The following is a 17309-nucleotide window of genomic DNA, read 5'->3' on the forward strand; positions in this document are numbered from 1 at the left end:
AATTTAATTTAATTTGATTACCTGGAAGTTTTCTTTAGTTTCTGTATATGTGTTCATATATGTATATGCATAAGTATGTATGTACATATTAAAAGATCAAAGTTCATTATTTACAAACCTATACAAAGTCATAAAGCTGACCTTGGGTAATTTTTCTGAAGCTTAGTATCTGTTCATATAGGAAGAAAAAAGACATTGCCCTAGGCATTATGAGGAAATAATCTATTCATAGATCACAGACACACACACACACACACACATACACACACACACACACATACCTACAGAGCTGCCACTGTGGGGGAGTATAAACCAATGGAGAATTAAGGAAACTACCCCCACCCCATGAAGATGGAGGTCTCATTCTATTTCTACCAGACTGCTAGGGAGTGAATCAGACCTGCAGTTGCAGGACTGTATAGAATGGAGGAGGGTAGGATTTTAGAGTTGGAATTAGCAAGCTCATTTAGTCTTCATTTTACGGATGAAGAAAATGGAACCTAAAGAGAGTAAGTAGATTGTCTATGCTAGTATTAAATATTAAGTAGTAGAGTCAGAATTTGAACACAGAACTCCCAACTCTAAATCCAGTTCATGCTTAAAACATAATATTAATGCCAGAGACTCATATAGTGATTATCATTATACAAACATATTCCTGCTTAAATCAGAAAACTAAATGTCCCTTCTTAAGTTCACACTCTTCCTTCACCCACAAATGCATTTTCTCTCCCAGTTTTCAGATTACTTTGCCTTTTCAAGGTTTTATTTGAAATTCATTTTTACCTAATTGCCCCCATAAAAATCTCTTAAAGATGGCTCATTTTATCATGAATACGAATGTAGGTTTGTGAAAGTTAGAACTTAAAGAGTGAAAATGTAGACAGGACTAAAGGGATCAAAGTGCAGATTCAGTGAAGGATGGTGTGTTGAATTGTCTGAAATAGAACTTGGCTAAATTATCACCAAAAAGTCAAATGTGAGTGAATACCTTGCTTAAGTATGGAATGGATCAGAGGTATTGTTTATTATTTTTTTGGACTCTATTCACTCTTGTCTCCTTCCTTCCTTAAATCTCCCTCCCCAACAAGCAACATCTAAACATTTGGTCCTGGGGACAATCCAAAATTAGCTGGTTTTTTTTTTTTCAACCAAAGCAACCTGTACAAATTGTTTGTTAAGGTATTATATGGTCCCCCTGCATCAGTGGATATGTATCTAAATCAAAGATATAATAAATCTTTTGAAGCATTGTTATATAATTTGAACTATAATGTGCTTGGCTGCTGTAATGAGAACATAAGCTCTACTCCCTTGATATCTACTTATAATTGATCCTGGCAAACCCCTATCAAAGGAGGACAATTGCTACATCTGTCCGCTTACTACCAACCACAAACAAATTGATATATAGAAGAAAAAAGTGATGGGTTTGAAATCAGAGGTAGGTTTGAATCTAGACTCTGACATTTACTACTTCCTTCAAATCATCAGTTAATCTCTGTTTTTCAGTTTCCTCAACCATAAAATGATAGATCCCCTCTCTCTCTCAATCTCTGACCCTATCTTCCATGGCAAATGATTATAGTTTAAAACACTACAAAGTATTGATACTGTGTGATAAAAATACACTAAACAAAATCTTCAGGGACTGATCTGAGCAAAGTTTTATTTGCTTTTCTCAAGAGAAGGGCACACTCAAAGTCTCACAAAGGTAGTGAAGATCAAGGAGCTGCATCCGAGGTACATGAAAGCAAAATTACATGATTTAACACTATTGCTATCCCCTCTCCCTAGTCCTTTCTGTTTCAACCCAACTGATTGAGTTTTCAGTTACAATCTTACACCAAAAAAAAAAAATCTACCCAGTAACAAAGAGAAGAATAGAATGGTTTCCTCTATCTAAATGAAATAATGTCTGAATATGCAAGACTTCTAAGAAAAATCTACTATCCTTCTATTCAGTACTTATCAAATAAGAGGAGGCTTATGATCTTCTTTGGAATGTAATTTTTTCCATGGGAATAGTCTATTATTCTCCCAGTTAGTAAAAATAGTTTTATCATAAGATAGGTGGCTAACTTAAAATGAAAGACCTTCCTAGGAGTAGTCCAAGAATAATGGTCTGTTCTTTGTCTTAATATTTCTTAACCCTGAGAGGACTTCACTAGGAATATTAACCCTAAGAAAGTTTTATTGGGAATATTCCACTCAATATATGTAAATACTTAGTCCAGGGTGATTAAAATGACTTTTTATTAAGATATCTTAACATAAGGACCACTTCTCTCTTAAGAAAAGAGGCCCCTCCCACCCCATGGGCCAGTCTCCACCCCCCCACCCCCCCAATCCTGGAAACGCTAAATCTTATATGCCCTTTGAAAGATTTGTTCCTCCCCGCTTCATGACAATCTTTGACTGGGGTCACAATCTAATTGATACATTCACCCCCCATACATTTTCTCTGCCCTGCTCCTTATAGTAATGAACACAGGGGAGGGAATAGTAATCTCCTTGAGTATGTGCAAAGACAGTTTCTAGGTTAAGTCTGAAGTAGAGGCAGATCTGAACTAATCTCGGGTTTTGATGGTTTTGATCAGGTTGAGGCTGTCTTTTGTTTCACTCACATACCTACCCATAGGCACCAATACAGGCAGACCCCAGTCTTTGTAATGTAAACTAATAATCTCCCTTCACATTCTTGTGGAAGTCAAATACACCCACATATTCCTCACTTACATTTTTTTTAAAAAATAACATCATTATAATAATAATAAACAATTAAAATAATAATGAAATAAGCAAAAAACATCTTCCAGAAGACCAGATTAGAACACCCAAAGATCCTGATTATAGAAATCATAAGAAAAGAAAATTAGTTTCCTTTTAATGTTATCAAATTTTATTTCCTATTTATTTTTCTCCCCAATCCCCTGAGAGACAGTATAAATTCTAAAAAAAAAAAAAATAGGAAGGAACCAATCAGTGTGGACAAGATTCTTGGACCTTGTTAGCAAAAGTATCTCTCTTTTACTATTAAGTTTATGGTCTGCTTTCTGTGAAGGCACAAATCTGTCAAGACTGAAATAATGAGAAAGGTTCTATTAACTCCTCCCTGGACTTAAGCCTGCCATGCTCCTCCCTCTTCTCCTTCCCAGGGGACCACCCCCCCCCTTTTTTTTTCTTTTTTTGTGTCTTATATAAGACCTGCCTCCCATGGGGAAAGGGAAGTGAACTGGGACAAATATTCACTTCAACCCAGAGACTGAACAAAAATCAAGGGTAAGTAAAAGTACTGGATATTCTCTGAGGGCTCAAGAAATATCAGGGATGGAATGTACCAGGAAAGAACTGAATAGGAAGTTTAATGTTGAACAAAAGAGAGGAAAGAAAAGGAAGGAAGTAATCTATTGAAAGCAGATCTTCAGGAGTGGGGAAGGGGAGCAATCATCTTTAGAGGGGCTGTAACTTTCTTTGGAAGCTAGTGGAATTGATTCATGTTTCCTGGTGACCAGAACTAGTTTCAATGATCTAGAATAATTGAGATATGTCAGGCTCTTTCATGGCATTTAGATACTGTGATCTGACCTATAGAATATGTACATTCAAAAGGAGAAATAGCATTATACATTGGAGAGGAAACTAGATTGAGAGTTTCAAGTTCTACCACTAACACATGCTGACTGTGGGACTCAGAGAGAGTTAACTTAATCTCTCTGTGCCCAAGGAAGCTGCTTGGTAGAGGGAATTTCTGGGATTTTCTTACACCAAGGGAATCTTGGATTGTATAAAAGGGTACAAGCTTCTATTACACACCAAACATACACACACACACACACATTCATGCACACACTCTCATACTCACTTACTCCAAATGGATTCATAGGATCACAGAGCTAGAAGGGACTATAGAATTCATATAGCCCAACCCCTTCCTTTTATTATCAACTTCTTATAAGTAAACTTATTCTTGTTGAATATATGTATCACATATATATATATATATTCAGTATGTACACATATACATATGTACTTATTAAATTGGGTTCCACTATAGCAAACAATTATGTTTGGGGGCAATTTATCAGGGTTAGTGAAACAAGTTTTAGGGAGAGAAGAGTATGATAGGGGTTGTCTTTCAAGCATTGGGATTCACACACTGACTTTTGGGATCAGAGACTATCTTAGAGATCCATCTAGCCCAGTCCCCTCATTTTACATATAAGTAAACTAACCTTCTTTTCTTACTAGTTGGTAATTGGGGCTGTTCTTCAGGGAAAAGGTTAGGATAGAGTTAGTTAGCCAGGAGAATTGGAGTGAGGTTGGAATATGGGACTGGGATTTTCATTCCAAAGTGAAAAATTCTTCCTCATCATTTCCCTTTTTCCTGAGTAGACTCCTGTTGAAGTCACTATGGCTCAGATGAGTTCCCACATGATACTTCTCCTACTGGGGTTGCTCCTCTTGGGGCTTTTCCAACAATCAGCTGCCAAAGAGTCCCCTGCAGAGAAGTTTCAGCGGCAGCACATGGATTCAGGGAACTTGATCAGCGATGACAACAACTACTGCAACCGCATGATGAAGGCCAGGAACATGACTCAAGGGAGATGCAAGCCTGTCAATACTTTCATACATGAGCCTAAAGAATTAGTTGATGCTGTTTGCCAGGAGCCTAACATCACCTGCAAGAATGGGCAACACAATTGTCATGAGAGTAGTTTGCCTATGACCCTCACCCACTGTAGCCAGACTGGAGCCTCCAAATACCCCAACTGCCAGTATCGGGCTTCCTATCTTACCAAACGTATCATTGTGGCCTGCGAAGGGAAAGTCTATGTGCCTGTGCATTTTGATGCTTATGTGTAGAATGGGGGGGGGGGGGGTTGATTCCGGAGAAAAGGGAATCCTTCCTTGCCATAATTTACATCATTGCCATCACTATTTCTTCCTCCCTGACAAAGTGTCTGAAATAGCAACTTCTTCTTGAACTTCCTACCACTGATACATAAGTTTCTTCAAGCCTTTCCTCTCTGGGACCAGACTGTGAGTGGGTATTGCTGAAAGATCCCTTCCATTTTAGGGATATGTTTCACTGGTGTGTTCAGGGAAAAGTACAATGAGAGTGTCCCATATGTTATACCCTTCCACTGCTATTCTCAATAAAGCATATCTGATCCTAGGTGAGGTTGCTAAAGCTGTGTCTATGTCATACTTATTTTTTAAAAATTCCTCTAAGGGATGAAAACTAGAGCTTTCATTGCATGTTGTGACCAGTTGTCCATAGATCTAAAGCCAAAAGAGACTTCAGAAGATATTTAGTCTAATCTTGCTATTTTACAGATAAGGGCAATGGGGGGAAGGGCAAGTGTGTTGCCAAAGTAATATAGGTTATAAGCAGTAGAGGTGGGATTTGAACTTGGGTCTTCTGACCGCAGAGATGGTACCATTTCCACCACATGACATTTTCTCTCATATGGACAATTTGATTCATGATAATAGAGTTGTGGGGAGTTGAAATTTATTCTTGTGAATTTATTCCCAATTTAAGTCAATTGTTGATTGCTCCATTATCCAATAGCCTGGGGACTCTGACTCTACATTTGGGCTGAGGGAGGGACCATTATGTTCATAGGCATAATTTGGGATGGTTTGATTTCTGGAAGACCCTACAAGATAAAGGGTCTTTTGGTTTATGATTCTATAAGCTTCTAAACTGAAACAGCTCACCAAAGTTATAATGACCTCTTAAAAAAAAGTGATCTTAGCTGTCCGCTATTAGCAGTTATGTGTTGTTTCTTTGTTTGATACTATGTAACCTCAGAATGACCAGCTCCTTGCTCATGACTCATTTTAGTTTCTAGACTCTTGAATAATTCTCAGGGCACCAGACCCAGGGTTGTTGTCTCCACCTGTTCATTTTATTTAAATTGCAGTCTGGCTCTAAGTAAAGGCATGATGTAAGTACCTGAAAGAGTAGAAGAGTCTGATTCTCAAACCAGTCTGGCATTTGTTTGGACAACCTCCCTCAGTCAAAGAGGATACTAGGATGGGGAAGTTGTAGAGTGCTGGAAAATAGAGAAAAGATTTGTCTTTTTAAATTGATTCCTTTCATCCTTGGCAAGTGTTGTTAGATATTTTTGTATGACGTACCCTTTAATCAGTCTCTTTAAACTCATGAATTCCTTCTCAGAATAATGTTTTTAAATGCTTAAATGCACAAGATTATAAAATCACAATTAAATAAAGTTCACTGATCTCAGGTTAAGAACTCTTATACTTGAGAGCTTGGCTGGGTGTGGGACATCAAAATAAAATAATCTAGAAAATAAAAGGTAACAGTTAAATATCATAAATATGAAAAATATGTATTTTAAATATATCTTATAAATGGCTTGTAACTACTTAGGCTAAAATAATTAAAAATGGCTCTTATTAAGACATCTTAATAAAAGGAACATCTTTCTTTAAAGGAAAGAGGGACACCGAATCCTAAAAAATGCTAGGTCTTATATGCTCTTTGAAAAGCTTGTACCTCCACCTTTGTGCTAATCATTGTCTGGGGTCACAATCTGATTGATTCATTTGCTCATATGTTTCTTTTTTTTTTTTTTTGCAAGGCAAACGGGGTTAAGTGGCTTGCCCAAGGCCACACGCCGTGCCCATATGTTTCTACCCCCCCCTGCCCCCCACACTCATTATATGAATGAGCACAGGGGAGGGAATAATAATTTCCTTGAACCTGTGCACACAGACCCTGGGTTAACTCAGAATTAGGTGGGACAGACTGAGGCTAAATCTTTTGTCTTACACTCACATATCTGCCAATAGGCTCCAAAACAGGTAGACCCTTATTTTTGTAATGTAAACTAACACTCTCCCTTCACATTCTTGTGAACGTAAGTTTGAAACACCCCCATATTCCTCACGTGCCTGCATATGCACACACACACACACATACATACACACATATAAATATGTATTATGGGGTCCTCTTCCTTGATCAATTTCACCTCACTGACTCTAATGCTACTGATTTCTCCCTCTTCAAGAAAGTTCTTGCTGCTAAATTAACCTTTTGTTGGTAAGTCCCCCTTGGAGTTTTAGCCATTCTATTTCTGCAGGGTTTAGGTTGGATTTGGGGTTTTGTATGTTAGCTCTTTCACCTTCCCTGTCAGTGAATGACTGCATTGCATTTGTGGTCAACTCCTTCTTGGGAATAAGTGAAAGGTGAGGAGAGATTCTGCAGGTGACAGAAAGCCTAGGAGGAGAGAACTTCTCAGATGGGGAGGAATATGAGAGAGAGAGAGAGAGAGAGAGAGAGAGAGAGAAGAATTTAAGAGAGTTTGGGTAATTGGGTATAGGGGATATATTAATGACTAAATCTCAGGAAAACAAATTACTATCCAATAGAGTATGACTCAGGAAGAGTCATAGAGGATGGTACCTTCATTTAACTTTTTAAAAATGTACCACATGTGGGGCAGCTAGGTGGCGTAGTGGATAGAGCACTGGCTCTGGAGTCAGGAGTACCTGGGTTCAAATCCGGTCTCAGACACTTAATAATTACCTAGCTGTGTGGCCTTGGGCAAGCCACTTAACCCTGTTTGCCTTACAAAAACCTAAAAAAAAATGTACCACATGAAACAATAGAACAAGGTTAAAAATAGATAGGGAAATACATATTTGAAGCAAATAAAATAGCTTCAAACTTGCTGCCATAATATTCTTAGTTACTAAATGTATTATTAACTGAAGTCTAAGTACATAGTCTTAAATGAGATACTCATTTTCTAAGGGAGTAATAGTCATAGAACATGAAAATGCAATTTAAAAAACAAAATCACAAATGAGCAAGTTATTGGAAAATAGGCATCTTTCCCAAAGACACATATATTTTAGCAACTCTCAAGTATAAAGTAATATCTACTAAACTGGTATTCATATGCTGATAATGGAATTGCTACTTTTTGAACCTTTTTTTGAAGCCCATTCTAAAAACTGCCTTTAGAATATTGTATGCCTTGTGTAACTTCTGCATCTACTACTTTCCATTTCCAGTCCTTTCCTTTTGGATTCATTTGCAATGTTCCCACCCCCCCCACCCCCACCCCTTCTTCAGGTATTTAGTTTGTTCTGTCTCCTTTTACTTTTTTCCTTACAAACAGAAGATGTTGATACCATCATAGTGTTCTCTGAAAACAGAAAAGGCTCTGGTGACATCATCAATTTATAATTGTAGTTCACATTTTGATTCACTCTATGGTGAATCAGTTTTAAAGTGCTGCATAAACTGACACTTTCACTTTCACCCTTCTCTCTCTTTGGGGATGAGAAGGGGAATACCAAAAAAGAAATATGTAGGCAAAGATGAGTCACAAAGTAGGGAAGACTTTGGAAAGACAAGGAACCTGTTGGAGGCCTATATCCTGGGAGTTTCTGGAATTAGGGAAACTTTTGTCATTTTTTTTACCAGATTATTTTAGGATCAATAGACTACCCTATCTGAGCACAGTTTCATCATTAACTTTCTCCCTCCATAATTATTTCTGTGGTCTCTCCTCCATTCCTTAACCAAGTATAACTCCAGTACCTTTGCTCCTCTCAAACTAACATTACAAATCGTCTCCACCTTTTCCTAAGGCTCTTAGGTGATTATTTTACATATTCAGAAGCATTGCATATAATCACAACTAGTATTATTATTATTAGTAGTAATAATAATATTTATTGTATTATTCATTTATTTATAATTATAATGCAACAATATATTATTATATTATATATTTAAATTATTTAAATTGTTAATAAAATTACTATATTACTATATTATTAATAAAATTACATATTAGTACTAAATTGCCTAGTAATATTGTCATAATTTAAAGCCTTATTTAAATTCCTAGAATGCATAAAGAAGGGCTAGAAAACTACTTCTAGGGGACCTTTTGGTTTTATTTATTAATTCAATAGATTTTTTTTGCTTTTGATTTTATTAATTTCTCCTTTAATTTAAAATTTTTTAATTTGGTATTTAACTGGGGATTTTTAATTTTTTTCTTACTCTAATTTTTTTGTTTAGTTCATTTGTTTAGTTCATTTAGTTCTAATTTTTTTGTTTAGTTCATTTGTTTAGTTCATTTAGTTCTATTTTTTTTGTTTAGTTCATTTGTTTAGTTCATTTAGTTCATTTCACCAATTTATTCATGTAATCATTTAAAGCTATAACATATCCCCTGAGAGCCACTTTGAGTGAATCCCATAGGTTTTGGTATGTTGTTTCATTATTGTCATTATCTAGGATAAAATGGTTAATTCTTTCTATAATTTGTTTTTCGGTCCACTCATTTTTTAAAATGAGGTTATTCAGTTTCCAATTTGTTCTGGGTCTATATCTCCTTGGTCCAATATTGCATATGACTTTCATGGTGTTGTGATCTGAGAAAGATGTATTCAAAATTTCTGCCTTTTTACAGTTGATCATTAGGTTTTTATGTCCTAGTACATGGTCAATTTTTGTATAAGTTCCATGTACTGCAGAGAAAAAGGTATATTCCTTTATATCCCCATTCAGTTTCCTCCATAAGTCTACCATATCTAATTTTTCTAACAATCTATTTACCTCCTTAACTTCTTTCTTGTTTATTTTATGATTCGATTTATCTAGATATGAGAGTGGGAAGTTGAGGTCTCCCACTAGTAGAGTTTTGGGGTCTATGTCTTCCTGTAGTTCTTTCAGCTTCTCCTCTAAGCATTTGGATGCTGTCCCACTGGGTGCATATATATAGTATTGAAATAACTTTATTGTCTATGGTACCTTTTAGGAGGATAAAGTTTCCTTCCTTATCTCTTTTAACACTATCTATTTTTGCTGCTGCTTTCTCTGAGATAAGGATTGCTACCCCTGCTTTCTTTACTTCAGATGAAGCAAAATATATTTTGCTCCAACCTTTTACTTTTACTCTGTATGTATCTCTCTATTTCAAATGAGTTTCTTGTAAGAAGCATATTGTAGGATTCTGGTTTTTAATCCACTCTGCTATTTGCTTACATTTTAAGCGAGAGTTCATCCCATTCACATTCAAAGTTATGATTACTAATTCTTTATTGCCCTCTATGTTATCTTTCCTCTGTTTGTATTTTCCCCCCTTTCCCCCCTTATCCATATTCCCCAGTATTTTGTTTTTGAATACCACCCCTTTCAGTGTGTTTGCCCTCCTATATCACCCCCTCCCCTTCTTTCCCTTTTCCCTTTTTCCCCTTTTCCCTTCCATTCCTTTTGTTAGTTCCCCTTTTTTCCCCACTCCCCTGCCTTTTTCTCTGTCCCCTCTCCCCTTTACCCTTTTTAATACTTGAAAGGTTAGATGATTTTTAACTTAACTAAGTATGTTTAAGTTGACTTTAAGTCAAGTCTGATGAGAAGAAGATTCAGGTGTTTTTCCTCTCCTCCCTTCTTCCCCTCTATTATCATACATATTTTGTACCTCTTAGTGTAATGAGATTTACCCCATTCAGTCCCCTCCCTCCCTCCTCCTGTCTCCTTCCTGTCTCTCTTTTTAAGGAGGTAGTGTTTTTGAAATCATTCTATCTGAGTCATAGAAAATTCTGAGTATCTGTCACTTCTAGCTAACTATATTCTATCCAATAGAGTTAAAATTCTTGAGAGTTATTAGAGTCTTTCTCCCAAGTGGGGTTAAAGCCAGTTATATCCCATTGGATAGCAGTCTCATGGATAGATCATGAATGTCCATCATTTCTTGCTAAGTATATTCTCTCTGTTAGAGTTACAATTCTCAAGATTTCTGAGAATCTTTTCCCCCATGCTGGGATACAGTCAGTTTCTACTTATTGGATAGCAGTTTTTTTCCTTTTACTGCCCCTACTGCCCCCCCCCCCTTTTAAACCTTTTCATGTGTCCCTTGAATCTCCTATTTGATGTCCAAATTTTCTATTTAGCTCTGGTCTTTTCATCAGGAATTTTTGGAATTCTTCCATTTCATTAAATGTCCATCTTTTTCCCTGGAAGAGAAGGCTCAGTTTTGCAGGATAGTGGATTCCCAGCTGCATTCCAAGCTCCCTTGCTCTTTGAAATATCTTGTTCCAGGCCCTTAGATTCCTTAATGTTGATGCAAGCAGGTCCTGTGTGATCCTTACTGTGGCTCCTTGATATTTAAATTGTTTCTTTCTGGCTGCTTGCAGTATTTTCTCTTTTATCTGATAGGTCCAGAATTTGGCTACAACATTCCTTGGTGTTTACATTTTAGGATCCTTTTCTGGAGGGGATTGATGTATTCTTTCAATAACTACTTTGCCTTCTGGTTCCATGATATCAGGGCAGTTTTCCATTACTAGATTCTGTAATATTAAGTCCAGGCTTTTTGACTCTTCAATGTTTTCAGGAAGTCCAATATTTCTCAGGTTGCCCCTGCTCGACCTATTCTTGAGGTCAGTGGTTTTGCTGATTAAGTATTTTACATTTTTTTTCTATTTTTTGATTTTGTTTAACTGGCTCTTGCTGTCTCATGGAGTTATTAGTTTCTGCAGACTCCATTCTTTTTTTTTGAGTTATTAGTTTCTGCAGACTCCATTCTTTTTTTGGGGGGGAGGAGTTTTCTTCATTAACCTTTTGCAACTCCTTTCCAATTGGTCAATTATACTTTTGAAAGAGCTCTCCATTTGACCAGTTGAGGTTTTGAAAGAATTATTTTCTTTTTTTGCGTTTTCCCAATTGAAGATCTGAGAGAATTATTCTCGTTTTGTATTTGTCAAATTGATGATGTGAGAGATTTATTCTCATTTTGTATTGTCCAATTGAGGGTCTGGGAGATTTATTCTCCTTTTGTATTTTTCCAATTGTACTTTCTAATGATTTGTTTTCTTGTTGCAAGGTATTAATTGTCTCTTCCAAATTTTCCAGTTGGTTTTTAAGTTCCTTCTCCTTCCTTATTTCTTCAAGGAAGTCTTTCTGTGCTGAAGACCAGATCATACTCTCCTCGGATGTTCTAGGTCTTTCTGAGTTAGGACCTTTCCCTTCCAAGAATTTTTCTATGGATCCACCTTTCCTGCTGACCCTTCTTCATTTTGCTAAGACCTTGAGTTGGGGAGGGGCTGGTTCACAGGGGCTTGAGATCACTAGAGGCTTTACTCATTGAGTGCAATTTCTCTGGCTGTCCAGTAGGAGGTGCTGGTTGCTTTCTCTGGAGTGTCTGTGACCTTGATTGGCAAAAGGATTCTCCCTTAGCTTTAAGGGAGGGGTTGGAGCTATTGAATCCTTTTGCCTTCATTCAATGATGGGCTTTATTCTGGGGTGAGGTCATTCCTCCCCATATAGTCAGCTGGGCTTGTTGTTCTGCTCACACACCTGTGCCTGAGGCAGAAGTAGTTTGCAATTGTTTGTTCCTGGAAGAGGTCTCAGTCTCAATGGAGGAGTGGACTCAGAGTTCCTCAGAGCAGAGGATCCCTGAGATGGTGTCTGCAGCTCTCCTGCACCAGAACTCTCCCCCCAGCCCTGTTGGCAAGCTCCAGGGAATCAGCACCAACACCAGTGCATCTGCTCCCTAGCTGACTCAAGCCCCTGCTGTCTAGCTCCACCCCTGATCCAGCAGGTCTGGCTCTTGGGCCCTCAGATTCCCTGGCTCCTATTCAGCCACTAATCTGGCTAATCTGGGGCTTATCTGCCCTCTACACCCAGAGTCACCTGCATGAATTCACCCAATGCTGCTGCAGGAGCAAATCCTGATGTAGATATTCTTTCTCCTGGTTTTTCTTTCTAGGTTTTGTGGTTCTGATTTCTGCTAAGAGGTTTGTTTCATATGATAGATGGGGAAAGATCAAGAGACTTTAGAACTGTGCTTGTCTTCTCTCCACCATCTTGACCCTAGACTACTTTCCAATGTTCCTTTTTGTAACAAGGCAATGGGGTTAAATGACTTGTGAAGGTCACACAGCTAGATAATTATTAAGTGTATGAGGTTGGATTTGAACTCCAATCCTCCTAATTCCAGGACCAGTGCTCTACTCACAGTACCACCTAGCTTGCCCTCCTCTTTCCAGTTTTCCTAATAGATTTTGTTGAATAGTGAGAGAAATACTTATTTCTCTCTTATATCAATAATAAGCTATTGAATTAGTATCAGGATTTTTTTTTCTTATTTCCTCATTCAGGGATCAGAAACCAGTGGGTTGATCAGTTTCTGAAAGATATTCTTGATGGATGAGATTGCCTAAATCCTAGGGGTACATGGTTTTCATTTCTGGGTTGGAGACCCCAATGAACTAGAAAAACCTTACAAAGAATTTAGTCTAAGATGAATTTCAGGCCAAGTGTTCCACTCAGGCAGGTTCAAAGGAGGTGTAGATACTTTGTCTAGAATGCCCACGGATAAGAGTGCTCTGGTTTGCGATTGAACATAATCAAAATCAAATTTCCCAACCCTTCATTAGAGTATATTTGTCTCTCATTATAATATTTATTCTTAAGTGTTAACTACTTAGAATAGATTGCTCCTGGTCAGTAATATTCTACTCTTCCAAGGGTTTATAAGCATTAAGACATTTCTATGAATTGTCTTTGATTTTCCAGAGTGCCACTGTCCTGTTTTATTAATTGTCCATTGACATAATTAATAAAATAATTAATCATCTAGAAACTATGTCTCTCAAACTGTTTTTATATCACAATAGTGAATTCTTCCAATAGCTGGAATCCGTGGATTTGTCAAATATCAGGCTATTGTACCCATTGATTTTGCATTTTGTTTACTGTTAACCTCTCTATTTCTAAGCTGATACCAATTTTTTTTTAACAATTATAGCTCCAAGTTCTCTTATTTCCCACTTTAAAAAATTAAGTCCCTTGACATTCCTGATTTTTTGTTCCTTTGGATGAATTTTGTCATTATTTTTCCAAGCTTTCTAAAATAATCATTTGTTAGTTTAATTTGTATAGCACTCAACAAATAAATTAATTTAGATAGCATTATTATTTTTGTTATTTGACTCAGGCTATTCTTGAGTAATTTATGCTTCTTCTATCATTTATAATTTTATTTGTGTAAAGAATGTTTTGCAATTGTATGTATACACACGTATATATATATATATATATATATATATACATATATAGATGGATAGATATGTATATATCTATATATATGTACAGGCAGACTTCTAAGTATTTTATGCTTCCTAAAGTTGTTTTCAATGGAAAGTGTCTTTCTATTTCTTTCAGTGTGTTTTTATGGATGTATACAAAAATATTAATGATTTATGTGGGTTATTTTTTTATGTTCTGCAACTTTAATTAAGCTATTAATTGTTTCAATATGTTTTTTATTTAGTTCTCTAGGATTCTTAAGGTAAACTGTTATATCATCTTCAAAAAGTGATAATTTTGTTTCCTCTCAGTTTATGTATATTCTTCAATTTCTTTTTTTGTCTTATTGTTATTGCTAACTCTTCTAGTACCATATTTTGTAATAATGGTGATAATGGACACGCTTCTTTACTCCTGATATTATTGGAAAGTCCTCTAGTTTATCTATATTAGATTATGATAAATTTAGTTTTAGATACATATTTCTTTCTTTTTTCTTTTTTTAGGTTTTTTTGTGAGGCAATGGAGTTAAATGGCTTGCTTGCCCAGGGCCACACAGTTAGGTAATTATTAAGTGTCTGAGGCTGGATTTGAACACAGGTACTACTGAGTCCAGGGTTGGTGCTCTATCCACTGCAACACCTAGCCACCCCCCAGATACATATTTCTTATCAATAAGGAATATCAATATTTTATCAAATTAAGGAATACCAGTATATCCATTTCTATAATTTCACAAGCTTTAATGGGAATAGTTGTCATATTTGATATTATTATGAGCAGTTATATTAATAGTTTTCCCAATATTTAATCAACCCTAAATTCCTGATATAAATTCAAGTGATCATAGCATGTAATCTTTTTGATATATTGCTGTAGTCCTCCTGCATGGAACTCTGCTAATGAATTTCTTTTCAGAGTGATTAATTGGAACATTATCTCCTCTCCATCATCAGCTACTCCAAAGTTTTTAAGTCCTGGACTAGAACCCTGGTTTTATATTTACTATCATCCTTTCTCAAGTAGTTTGGATTCAGTTAAGACTGCTACTGACTCCAGGACCAATCTCCTGTTCTCATCAAATACCTGGGTACATTTGATCAGAAAAAATAATCACAAAAAAGTCAAAAGAAACAGGTATGAAAATTCTGACTCAGCAGTCAATTATAACATCGTAAAAGCAGTCACTAATTCAGAGTTTTTTCTAAGTGACTCTATGTTTCCACCTGCTTATCTTTGGGAAGAATGATCCTATAAGAGAGGGCAGTGTGCTTTAATGAGTAATTACTAATTGTGTCTCTTTATATTCTTAATTCCATATCCTCATAATATATACTTGGCAGGAGTTGTCAAACATGCTCATGTGCCCCATCTCCACATTGCAAATGTGAACCAATCAAAATGCTTAGGGAGGAATGGAAGCAATTCCTCATGATTATATGGTTCAATCAAAATACCTTTGCTCTTATATGGAAGATCCTTATTCTTGTCTATAAAGGCAGTTTCTCTTTGAAATCCCTGGTTAGTTCTGCAGCTAGCCCATCAACTCTTTTCTGTCTTGTTGTTTTAATAAAATACTTTTTAAGTTTCCCTTCCTGAGTTTTGCTCTTTACTCAAGGAAAAGGTCCAAAACTAGAATTTTCTTTTTAATAATCTGGTGATCCTGACTAATGAAAAGTCAGTAGAAGACTTACTCTGTTACCAACCCCTTATTGGTGCTAGCACTCTATTTGCCTCAGTTTTCTCATTTGTAAAAATAAACTAGAAAAGGAAATAAGCAAACCATTCCAGTATCTTTGACAAGAAAATCACAAATTGGGTAAAGAAGAGTTGTACATAACTGAAAAGACTGAACAAAAAGCAGCTTCCATATAAACAAATGTACTATGATTAGATCATGTGATCATGAGAAGGTGAGATTAGTGCCCTCTCAGATTCTCCCTAAGTATTTCATTTGGTCCACAATTCTTTTTTTTAAAATTTATTTATTTATTTAAAATTAATATTTATTGTCATTTTGTACAATTAATGTTATTTTTACATTAGTGAAATATTCTTGCTTAAGAGTAAAACGAAATACCCCTCCCCCCATAAATATAGACTTGCTTGAGTGATAAAGTAAAGGGGAGAGAAAAAAAATTAAAATAAAAAATAATAGTAATAATTGTAGGTATGGCCAGGTGGCGTAATGGATGGAGCACCAGCCCTGGAGCCATGAGCACCCGAGCCCACATCCCGCCCCGTACACCCAACAATCACCCAGCCGTGTGATATGCAAGCCACCCAAACCCCACTGCCCTGCAAAAAATAAAAAAAAAAGGGAAAAAAAAGATCCCAAATAAAATAAAAATAGTAATAATAGTAGGGGTGGCTGGGTGGTAGACAGAGCATTGGCCCTTGAGCCAGGAGCACCCGGGTCCAAATCCAGCCTCAGACACCCAAGGATCACCCTGCTATGTGGCCCCAGGCAGGGCACCCAGCCCCCATTTGCCCCTGCACCCCCCCAAAAAAAATAATAATAATAAAAATGTGCTTGAGTCTTTGTTCCTGTTGCAGGTGGGTCACATTCTTTATAAGTCCATGGCAAAAGTTACTTCCATATTTTTCCACCGCTGCCATTGATGATCGCAACTCCCTCCTTTCGTATTTCTCCACTACTTTGTACTATATTTCCTCTCTCCTTTCACTCTGACTCTGCTGTAGGGTAGCTGGGTGGTGCAGCAGACAGATCCCCAGCTCTGGGGCCAAGAGACCCTGAGCCCCCATACCACCTCTTAGGCCCAGCATCCACCTGGCCCTATGGTCCCAGACAGACCATCCAATCCCAGCCCCTTGCAAGAAGTAAAAAAGAAAATGTGTTATAGCTGACCACTCCCCCCCCCCCCATGGTCCATCCTCTCCTCCATCACTCACATCCCCCCCCCTTCCTCCTGTCCCCTCACTCTCCTTCTTACTCCAGATGTCTATACCCCATTGAGTATATATGCTGTTTCCTCTCCTAACCACCTCTGATGAGAGGGAAGATTCCCTCATTCCCCCTTGCTTTCCCCCTTCCATATCATTGCAATAGCTCATTGTAATAAAGAAAAATCTTATTATATGAAATATCTTGGCCTATTCCCCCTCTCCTTTATCTTTCTCCCATTACATTTCCCCTTTTTTTATTGACTCCATTTTTACACCATATTTTATCTTCAAATTCAGCTTTCTCTTTTGC

General features: G+C 36.9%; 1 protein-coding gene across 3 annotated transcripts; it reads left to right on the forward strand.

Annotated features, from left to right (window-relative positions):
• Window positions 1–266: 266 nt before the first annotated feature.
• On the forward strand, window positions 267–5194 carry LOC141520142 (ribonuclease pancreatic-like). Of its 3 annotated transcripts, none has more exons than XM_074231967.1 (3): window positions 267–509; window positions 3159–3282; window positions 4396–5194. In XM_074231967.1, exon 3 carries the CDS (start codon window positions 4414–4416, stop codon window positions 4864–4866), a length of 453 nt encoding a protein of 150 aa, XP_074088068.1. In that variant the 5' UTR covers window positions 267–509; window positions 3159–3282; window positions 4396–4413; the 3' UTR covers window positions 4867–5194. The 3 variants fall into 3 exon arrangements, with proteins under 3 accessions (XP_074088068.1, XP_074088067.1, XP_074088069.1); XM_074231966.1 differs by having other exon boundaries at window positions 3206–3282; XM_074231968.1 differs by lacking the exon at window positions 3159–3282.
• Window positions 5195–17309: the final 12115 nt, after the last annotated feature.

Source organism: Macrotis lagotis, chromosome 4, assembly GCF_037893015.1.
Source record: "Macrotis lagotis isolate mMagLag1 chromosome 4, bilby.v1.9.chrom.fasta, whole genome shotgun sequence".
Lineage (NCBI taxonomy): Eukaryota > Metazoa > Chordata > Mammalia > Peramelemorphia > Peramelidae > Macrotis > Macrotis lagotis.